Source organism: Melanostigma gelatinosum (assembly GCF_949748355.1).
Source record: "Melanostigma gelatinosum genome assembly, chromosome: 13".
In the NCBI taxonomy this organism is placed as follows: Eukaryota; Metazoa; Chordata; class Actinopteri; order Perciformes; family Zoarcidae; genus Melanostigma; species Melanostigma gelatinosum.
Genome location: NC_136646.1, coordinates 25248580 through 25259067, shown reverse-complemented (window position 1 = coordinate 25259067; position 10488 = coordinate 25248580). Strand labels below are relative to the sequence as shown.

The 10488-nt window shown below is 46.4% G+C and overlaps 1 protein-coding gene across 2 annotated transcripts in view; it reads right to left on the bottom strand.

Moving 5' to 3' along the window:
* Positions 1-1448: 1448 nt before the first annotated feature.
* Positions 1449-10488, bottom strand: part of sh2b1 (SH2B adaptor protein 1) — a 12512-nt gene continuing 3472 nt past the window's right edge. For both annotated transcript variants that reach the window (XM_079281449.1, XM_079281450.1), the window contains exons 2-10: positions 9957-10488; positions 8943-9044; positions 7115-7206; positions 6952-7034; positions 6284-6433; positions 4689-4900; positions 3840-4014; positions 1885-1975; positions 1449-1622 (exon numbers count right to left, since the gene is read on the bottom strand). The exon at positions 9957-10488 is cut by the window's right edge and continues 1534 nt beyond it. In XM_079281449.1, coding sequence (XP_079137575.1) covers positions 1601-1622; positions 1885-1975; positions 3840-4014; positions 4689-4900; positions 6284-6433; positions 6952-7034; positions 7115-7206; positions 8943-9044; positions 9957-10488 — 1459 coding nt within the window. In that variant the 3' untranslated portion in view covers positions 1449-1600. The remainder of the gene's footprint in view (positions 1623-1884; positions 1976-3839; positions 4015-4688; positions 4901-6283; positions 6434-6951; positions 7035-7114; positions 7207-8942; positions 9045-9956) is intronic.

Here is a 10488-nt window from a genome sequence, read left to right as displayed (position 1 = left end):
TTCCTCCTTAGTGTCAGAGAGAGAGACGTCTACTGAGGTCTGAGGTAAGTTTCCACTTTAGACCCAAAACACTCGTCACACCAGACAGACTTCAGCGCTGCTCATGAACAGTGATGGACGCACGGGTTGTTATCAGGTCACCTTTCTGAAGAATGCCAGAAGAGCGTAAAGAACCACACCGACGTCACGTTGTCTTTATGTTTCATGAAGCCCTTTAATGTGTTTATTCCTGTACCGTTTGGTGTGTTTGTGCTAATGCTCGGGATCAATAAAGGTTGATTTTATCTTAATATAACGTCCATCAAAAGGTCCAGAAGCTGCAGACGTACTCTTCAAATAGTTTTACCCGAAAATATTAAATACACAATAATGTAAAACAAAGAACAGCACATTTCAGGAGTACTATTACGTGTGAGTCTGGTGAGACGAGCTCTCCGTACCGGGAGCCGAGTTACGTTTTGAGTCTTCCTGTCGCAGACTACGGAAGCCCTGAGAGGTACAACAACATGCTTGTGACTTAAGAACAGGTGGAAAAAGGTTTTGCCAGGATGATTCACAGTTATGTGTTTTCTGTGAAAACATAAAGAAATAAAAAGTATGTTCTTGTTGTAATACTCATTGTGGCCACAAGAGGCTGAAGTGCTCCACCGTGTTCTGATAGAAGTGTTTCATAAAGTATACCGTGTCCTGATGAGTTCACACGTAATCTTGTAAAATGTAGTTTTGGTGATAAACTTGAATGAATCCAGTAGTTTGAAGGAGATGTTTTCACATGATTAAATATTGAATAACGGAACTAATCCCGACTGAACCTGTTCTCACGTCATACACAGGACGCTTTGGCCCCCCGGGGCCTCCGTACCGTACCTAAGGGCTGTAGAGAGGTCGGGCCTCTGGCTAGCGTGTGGACCACGGTTGAGGTATCAAGACTGTCGGCTTCAACCCTCGAGCTCCGTTTACTGTTCACGAACAACAGAAGAGTTCTTCAGGAGTCGAACCGGCAACAAACAACAACACACAAAGCTTATCGGACGAAAAACAGAAACAATTAAAAAAGAAATGTACCGCTAGTTAGTGTTGAAAAGCTGCTCTCCGTCTCCTCTCTCTCTCCTTTAGTGTTAGTACTTTTTACACCTCCTCCTCCTCCTCCTCCTCCTCCTCCTCGCTAACAAAATAAAAATACTGGTTATGAATGGCTATGATGTACGCCGCCTCATCCAATCTCACATCCGCTCACACACACACACACACACACACACATACACACTCCTCCTCCTCCTCCTCCTCCTCCTCCTCCTCCTCCCTTCATCAGAAGAAGGAGTACTGGTTGTCGATGGCTCGTGGCGCCCTCGCTCCCTCCCTCTCCTCTCCTTCCACAGCTTCTAGTTGGCGTAGAGGAGTGTCTCTCTCCTCCCAGTCTTCCACACCTCCTCCTCCTCCCATCGTCATCGTTGTCGCCATGGTCACTGCGGCCTCCCCACCTCCTCCTCCTCCTCCTCCTCCTCCTCCTGCGTCCTCCTCCGTCTCGTTTCCTCGCTCCTGTGGAGGAGTGGGCGGCGGCGGTCGGCCTGGCGGCAGCGGAGGAGGAGGCTGAGGAGGGCTACGGGGTCTGCTGGTCAAGTCTGCAGGGACAGGAAACAGAGAAGAAGAAGGAGAGAGGGGAAATGAGAGCAAAGTATAAATAAAGGGAGGAGGAGATAAGGACAAAAGTGTAGTGAGGAGAGAAGAAGAGAAAGTGACAGTGAGCCGTTAAGGTGGAAGAAGTCTGTGGTCATGAAGTCCATGAAGTCATGGAGACGGTCCACTTAGAGGACACACACACACACACACACACACACACTCTATCTCTCTGAGTGTCTCTCACTTGAGTCCGGTCTCACTTACACACAGTCAGAGATGGGTGTTGATGGAGAGTCGGGATGGCGCGTGGTGATGACATCACAGACTGTGGGCCGACTGCCTGCTCTGTCCCGGCCTGTAAAGGATGAGCCAACGGATACAACAGAGGTGAGAGGTCACAGAGGAGAGAGTGCTGCGGGGGGGCGTCAGTGTTTCAGGTTAGTTTATATTTCTGACATTTAACACCGACTACGTTTACAACAATATTCCACTATTACAAATACTACAAATATGAGTTTAGGTCACCAAAACAGATGCTTTTGAAAACGCCTTCTAAAAAGGTTTTAAAAATGGCCGCTACTTTGTATCAGTGTGGACACGCTAAAATGGATCGTTTGGGAAAAAGATGACGTCATCTACTTAATTTGCATAAAATACAAGAAGTGGACGTCGTCATCGTGACGTCACTTGTTGGTTTGAAGCCTCGAGTTCGGCGGCTTTGCCGTCGCCATCTTGATTTTATTTGCAACACGTGAACAGGAAGTGAGCATATCTGGACTGAGGAGAGACGTAGAGACGTAGAGACGGCGTGTACGTCTCTGGTGTCGACCTGTCAATCACAGTAAGCCCCGCCCTAAAGCATCCCCTGCTTTATGGTCTGTGTGACTCTAAATGGACCATAATGTACTAAATGAACATCATGCTGTATTGAAGAAGACTTGAAACTAGAGATTGAGACATAAACTCATGTTTACAATGTTTACTGAGGTAATAAATCAAGAGAGAAGTAGAGTCATTTTCTATAGACTTCTATACAACCAGAGGAGTCGCCCCCTGGTGGACACTAGAGAGGATGCAGCTTTAGGACATGACGCCTCGACTTCTCTTAAAGAACCGAAGGTTGACGTAGTCTTTACCAACACCTACAGGCTAATATTAATTTTCATTAAGCGTGTAAACAGCTTATCAGGAATATTGTTTTTTCCGTAATCAGGACAAAAAACAGAATATTTCGTGCGTGTAAACGTAGTCAGTTTAAACTGAAAGCTGAAATAATCTATTTAAGAAACCTCAGACGACCAGACAGATGTGAGATCTACAGTTACATAAAGAAGAGAGGAAGATTTAGACAATCATGCATGTACACACACACACACACACACACACACACACACACACACACACTTCCAGGTTTCAGACTAAACTCAGAAACACAACAAACACAGAAGCTTACAGCTCCTTTTATTTAATCACATAACATCTGTTTACGGGCTGTGATGTCTTTCTCTTGCTGGTAAACGGTTACAGTGTTGAAGTCTGGGGGCTTTTATTGTGAAAGATAAGAACAGAAGGAGCGGATCTGGTCAACGTATAGCTCAAAAGCTCAGATAAATTCATTATGTTCCAGTTTTTGCCGATTAATCTTAAAGTTCTCATGACAAAAAAATGCATCGACTGTGAATTAATCGCACCAAAAACAAAAAGAGAGAAAAGGACGACACTAAAATGTAGTTTGAAAAACAAAAACATTATCAAAATCTGGAAAAACGATGGACGCACAGTCAGCACATAAAGAGCAGAGTCAGAAGAAGTTACATTGAAATGTTCAATATAATCTGGTAAATCTGGCCAAACTAAAGTTTTCTTTAATTTAGAATCGAAAAACTTGAGTTAAAAATTACATAATAGGATAATTTTTTGTTGAACTGTGTTTTTAATATAAATGTGTTGTTTAATTCGACCACACGTGTGTTTTTGCTCTTTCTTTCAGCATGAGAAGTGATGGTGAAGTGATTATTTGATGAAGGAATGAGATGAGTATTAAACCTCTCACTCTATCTAAACTTCTGTGAGTGTGATCACATGTTGGAGGTAACAGAAGCTTTATAAAGGTGTTACAGGTGTGAACGAGGTTAATGTGCTTCGTCTGAAAGACGCCCCGTCATCACTTTCTTCTTCTTCTGTGTGTTTGTCGGCGAGGTGTTCAGTCTCTCTCGTACCTGGCTGACGAACGGCGGTGGCGCCCACGAAGCTGATGAGCGTGACGTCGGAGGCGCCGCCGGACTCCAGGGGGATCGGGTGCACCCGGAAGTGCTCCAGCATGTCGAAGATGGACTGGAACCAGAGGTGCTGCACTCGGCACTGACCGTCCTCGTTCAGGGACAGACGCAGGTGCTGGAGAGGAAGAAAGACCGGAACATTTTGAAGCAACTAGTTCGGTGATTTCGCCGTCATCATCGTGTTTTTCTTGCAACAAAGAGAACAGGAAGTGACCGTATCTGGACTGAGGAGTGACTAGAGACACCGTATACATCTCTGGTAGAGACCTGTCAATCAGCGTGTAGCCCCGCCCTAAAGCATCCCCTGCTTTATGGTCTGTGTGACTCTAAATGGAGCATAATGTACTAAATGAACATCATGCTGTATTGAAGAAGACTTGAAACTAGAGATTGAGACATAAACTCATGTTTACAATGTTTACTGAGGTAATAAATCAAGAGAGAAGTAGAGTCATTTTCTATAGACTTCTATACAACCAGAGGAGTCGCCCCCTGGTGGACACTAGAGAGAATGCAGCTTTAACACATGAAGCTTTGACTTCACTTTAAAGAACTGGAGGTTTGCTACCTGATCAAAACAAGACATTTGAAGACTTTTTCTGTCATTTTAACAAAGCAAACATTGGGCCTCAAGCAGGAACAACTTGTATGAACAGATTTGTTATTTAGCGGCTTGTACGAGTCATTTAGTACGTAAGTTACGATTGGTGATCAGAGTTCTAGTATCGATTAAATCCTAACAATACGCGTCCTTATTGAGGACACACACACATGGACTCCGACACTCACCTTGGCCTTGCCCTGGAAGTTGAAGGTGAGGACGTATTCTCCGCGCCGCGTCTCGCTCTGGCGAACCAGGAAGACTCCGTGGCTTGCCGGACCTCCGGCCAACACCAGCTGAGCGGCCTTGAGGCGGGACAAGGTGCCGTGGAACCACTGACACTCGCTGAGTGGGTGCTCCACCGCCTCCGCAGGGGTTACCTCCGAGAACAGGAAGGAGCCTGGACGAAGGTGGAAGGAACATAGACACTTTAGAGTGAAATAAAGTGTCACTGACTCAGTAGAACTTGTGTTTAAACCAACAGGAGGAGAGCTAGTAACGTTAGCAACACCGCCCTCGGCTAACCAACAGGAGGAGAGCTAGTAACGTTAGCAGCACCGCCCTCGGCTAACCAACAGGAGGAGAGCTAGTAACGTTAGCAGCACCGCCCTCGGCTAACCAACAGGAGGAGAGCTAGTAGCTTTAGCAGCACCGCTAACGGCTAACCAACAGGAGGAGAGCTAGTAGCGTTAGCAGCACCGCTAACGGCTAACCAACAGGAGGAGAGCTAGTAACGTTAGCAGCACCGCTAACGGCTAACCAACAGGAAGAGAGGTAGTAACGTTAGCAGCACCGCTAACGGCTAACCAACAGGAAGAGAGCTAGTAACGTTAGCAGCACCGCTAACGGCTAACCAACAGGAGGAGAGCTAGTAGCGTTAGCAGCACCGCTAACGGCTAACCAACAGGAGGAGAGCTAGTAGCGTTAGCAGCACCGCTAACGGCTAACCAACAGGAGGAGCGCTAGTAACGTTAGCAGCACCGCTAACGGCTAACCAACAGGAAGAGAGCTAGTAACGTTAGCAGCACCACTAACGGCTAACCAACAGGAAGAGAGCTAGTAATGTTAGCAGCACCGCTAACGGCTAACCAACAGGAGGAGAGCTAGTAACGTTAGCAGCACCGCTAACGGCTAACCAACAGGAGGAGAGCTAGTAACATTAGCAGCACCGCTAACGGCTAACCAACAGGAGGAGAGCTAGTAACGTTAGCAGCGCCGCTAACGGCTAACCAACAGGAGGTTCACTTCAGTTACACTATGATGCCTTCAGGCTCTGCTCAGTGAACATTAGTACTGGCTGAAGGTTCATTATAACGTTATCATGATGTGTTCACATGTCATCTGTAAAATGTAGTTTTGGTGATAAACTAGAATAAATCCAGTAGTAGATGAGTCATCCCTGTATACAGGGATGAGTCAACCCTAACACGTGACACATCCCAGTCGAGGATCGAACCGTTGACCCTGCGGTTACCAGACAACCCTCTTAACCCAGTGAGCCACGGTCAACCCCGTTTTCACGTGAATATAAAATAGATATTAGAGATGAATTATGAGCCGTTTAACTTCTAACAGGAGCTCTAAGCTCATTATTATACTTCATTAAAGATAATAATGAGAATAAAATACAATCTATTACTTCATTATCATTTGAATTGTGTGTTTTAATGAAGAAAAAAACCTATAAATGACTAGAACAAAGTAAAAGTACAACGTTTAGTATTTCTGATGGTTTACAGTCTTCAGAGAGATGAAATAAGTTGTTGTTTTAAATGAAAAGTACCTGTGGCGTCTGGCGTCTCAGCAAAAGGTGTGCCGAGACCGACTCCGCCGAGAATCCGGCCGTCTGGTTCGTCGAGAGGGGCTCGAGGTGGCAGCTCCGGTGGGAGAGGATCCATCAGAGGGGAGGAGCCTCCGATTCCTCCGTAACACACTGACAAGAAGTTAGTAAGGAGATAAAAACAACGAAGAGATGTTAACTGTTACGTCGACAAGCCGAGGATGAAGTAGTTTCAAACTAAAAGTCTCACAAGCAGGATTCAGAGTCATGAATCTGGGAATGTAACACGACAAAAGAGAGTATATTGTCTGATAACGCGACTTTAAAGGGGCCGTTGTGACTGTATTTATCTGGGGTTCCACAGGGATCAATCATTAGACCACTGCTTCTTTAACTCATACGTGCTGCTGTTGAAGGGTTCAGATTCACTCAACAACACAAACACACCAACAGGTGGAGGCAGCAGCAGCAGACCAGCAGCTCCTGTGTCCTGAGAAGTTAAGTCTCTGTTTGAGTCACTTTGAAATCAGAAACGGTTTTAATAGACATGATTTAAGAATAGAAAATATATAAATGTACTACATTACTGTGTATAAGTACCTCATACAGAACTGCTGTCTCAGAAAGAACTGCTTGTTTCATTTAATGAGGTTGTAAACTTCCAGGAATACCTTGAGAGAGACGGTCAACGATCTCAGCCGTCCCGCTGATGTCCAGCGGCCCCACAGAGACGCCTTCAGCGTCCTCCTGCTCACTGTGAGGACACGGTCAGTAGTTCAGTGAGTTCATGTCGTCCCACACATTCATTCATTCACTCATTCATTCATTCATTACCTGAGACAGATGCCATTCCTGATGTCGCTCAGCCAGGCTCTCATCTGAATGGCATCACGCGTCTCAATCACGTACTGCGCTGTCCCCTCCAGCTGAGGAGAAGAAGAAGAAGAAGAAGAGTGACGAGAGAAGAAGAAGAGTGACGAGAGAAGAAGAAGAGTGACGAGAGAAGAAGAAGAGTGACGAGAGAAGAAGAAGAGTGACGAGAGAAGAAGAAGAGTGACGAGAGAAGAAGAAGAGTGACGAGAGAAGAAGAAGAGTGACGAGAGAAGAAGAAGAGTGACGAGAGAAGAAGAAGAGTGACGAGAGAAGAAGAGTGACAAGAGAAGAAGAAGAGTGACGAGAGAAGAAGAAGAGTGACGAGAGAAGAAGAAGAGTGACGAGAGAAGAAGAAGAGTGACGAGAGAAGAAGAAGAGTGACGAGAGAAGAAGAGTGACGAGAGAAGAAGAAGAGTGACGAGAGAAGAAGAAGAGTGACGAGAGAAGAAGAAGAGTGACGAGAGAAGAAGAAGAGTGACGAGAGAAGAAGAAGAGTGACGAGAGAAGAAGAAGAGTGACGAGAGAAGAAGAGTGACAAGAGAAGAAGAAGAGTGACGAGAGATGAAGAAGAGTGACGAGAGAAGAAGAAGAGTGACGAGAGAAGAAGAGTGACAAGAGAAGAAGAAGAGTGACGAGAGAAGAAGAAGAGTGACGAGAGAAGAAGAAGAGTGACGAGAGAAGAAGAAGAGTGACGAGAGAAGAAGAAGAAGAGTGACGAGAGAAGAAGAAGAGTGACGAGAGAAGAAGAAGAAGAGTGACGAGAGAAGAAGAAGAGTGACGAGAGAAGAAGAGTGACGAGAGATGAAGAAGAGTGACGAGAGAAGAAGAAGAGTGACGAGAGAAGAAGAAGAGTGACGAGAGAAGAAGAAGAGTGACGAGAGATGAAGAAGAGTGACGAGAGAAGAAGAAGAGTGACGAGAGAAGAAGAGTGACGAGAGAAGAAGAAGAGTGACGAGAGAAGAAGAAGAGTGACGAGAGATGAAGAAGAGTGACGAGAGAAGAAGAGTGACGAGAGAAGAAGAGTGACGAGAGAAGAAGAAGAGTGACGAGAGAAGAAGAAGAGTGACGAGAGAAGAAGAAGAGTGACGAGAGAAGAAGAAGAGTGACGAGAGAAGAAGAAGAGTGACGAGAGAAGGAGGAGAAGAAGAGTGACGAGAGAAGAAGAAGAAGAAGGAGAAGAAGAAGAAGAAGATAAACTACCGGTCAGGTTAAACCTGACCAATAAAACAGACTAAGATTTAACTGATAAAACAGTGTAATAAGAGAAGCAATGAAACCAGTTGATACGATAAGAACAAACTAAATAAAATAAAATGATGAATAAAATAAAATGGTTCTTAAGAAGTTACATAATATAAAAGATATGCTGATTTGATTTGGCGACCTTAATAAAATGTCTTGGTTCCAGAGTCTGTGAGTTCAGAATCTCGTGGGTATTTTGCAGGTGTTGAAAGTACTTTTTGAGGTACTTTTACTCGACTACTTGTAATTTATGCCACTGTAAACATATTCTCCACTACATCTCATCTTAACGCTTTAGTCACTTCAGATTATTAATAATAAATAAATGATGTATTATTACAGCAGTGTATAAAGTCATTAAGAAAAGACACATTCATGCATCAATTATTATAATACAATTCAGCAGAGTGAGTACTTTTACGACCAGTACTTGAAGTACACTTTGATGCTTTTGAATGCAGGACTTTTACTTTCATTTGCAGTGAAGCTGCGCCGGAGGCCTCGCTGCATCGCTGCACACAGAGGGACGGACTGGAGCAGCACCTACCTGCAGCAGGAAGGTGTTCTCCTTGTCGGGGACCTCCAGAGCCGTGGTGCTCCTCACGTCCACCATCGAGCAGCAGGGGACCGTCAGCCGGGGCTTCGACGACTGCAGGAGTCAAACAGACAATAACAATCTGTCTTCACGGTCTTCATGTGGTGCAGAATGTAAACCGTGCTCTAATGTTTCACACAAAACACCTTCAACGAGGCCGACCGTGGGATAAGAATGAGAACATATATGAAACATTGAATTAATACTCTCTGAACCAGGCACGGGCAAACTACGGCCTTTTAATCCGGCCCGTCAGATATTGGTACAAAATTGCCCAAACTATAATAAACGAGGGCTGGGCAGTATACCGGTTTTATTTCCGGTATGATATGAATTCATCACACACATTATGCACAGCTCAAACAACTGCTGTCTGCTTTCAACAGGCAGCTGAATGTGTTCTTGCTGCTGGCAGCGCTCGTTCTCTTATGTGTTGAGAGGGAACTCTAGTCATGGTCAGAACTTCATAACAATGAACAACCCACAACTACCGCTCTGTAACAGAGAAACACCACAGCACACAACAGTCTGTGACACATAAACAAGTAGTAACACTAATAATTGTACATTCATAACATTTCACCGCCGAACTGCATGCTGGGTACAGCTCGCGAGCGAGCCTGCTCGCACAACAGTCTGCTAGCAGCTGAGAGGCTCCGTCCTCCATAACGTTCCATTAAAGAACAGAACAGAGCGATGCAGGAGGAACACTGACAGACCGGAGATGCACCGATAGTTTACACATAATCACGCTGATTACCGTAATATGCGTGGTGTTTGTTATCAATGTACGTTGGTGCAAAGAGGTGATAAGAAGCTGTACAGGGAGGGGCTTAGGACCCAGCGGAATGTAGGTGAAGGAAACGGGAAGAGACGGAAGACACGCCACACAAACAGCTGTTTTGGTGTTCAGAGGCTTAAATGAAGCCGACCTGCTGACTGTGAACATGCTTCAGTGTGACTTACTTTAGGCGGGATGAAGAACTCCAGGTAGAACTCCTCTCCCCGCTCCCGGTCTCTCTCTCGGAGGACCAGACGACACTTGTGCCAGCGTCCTCCTCTCCAGGGGACGTTCCCCCCGATGACCAGCGGCTGCACCGGACCGGCGGCGGCCGACGACGAAGCCGAAGCCGAGTTGTTGTTGTCCGCGGCGTGATGCAGCAGGCCGAACGAGAAGCCCGAGAAGCCGTGGTTTCCGCTGAACTCGTCGGTGGACGAGCTGACGCTCACGCCGCCCTCCCTCACCAGCCGGCCCACCTTCCTCCGAGGTCCCGCGCTGCTCGGGGGCAGCATGGAGGAGGCGGAGTGAGGGCCTCCGGCGGTCGGGGTGAGAACGGGAGGAGGGGATCGAGACAGCCGGAGCTTCTCCAGACGATGGCTCCACTTCTCCTTCTCGCCTCCCTCGCCGTTGCTCCGCCGCCGGTCCCGAGCGGCCTCCGAGAGAGACAGGGAGGTGGCGCTGCTCGAGGACGAGGGCGGCAGCGAGGAGGAGGAGTGA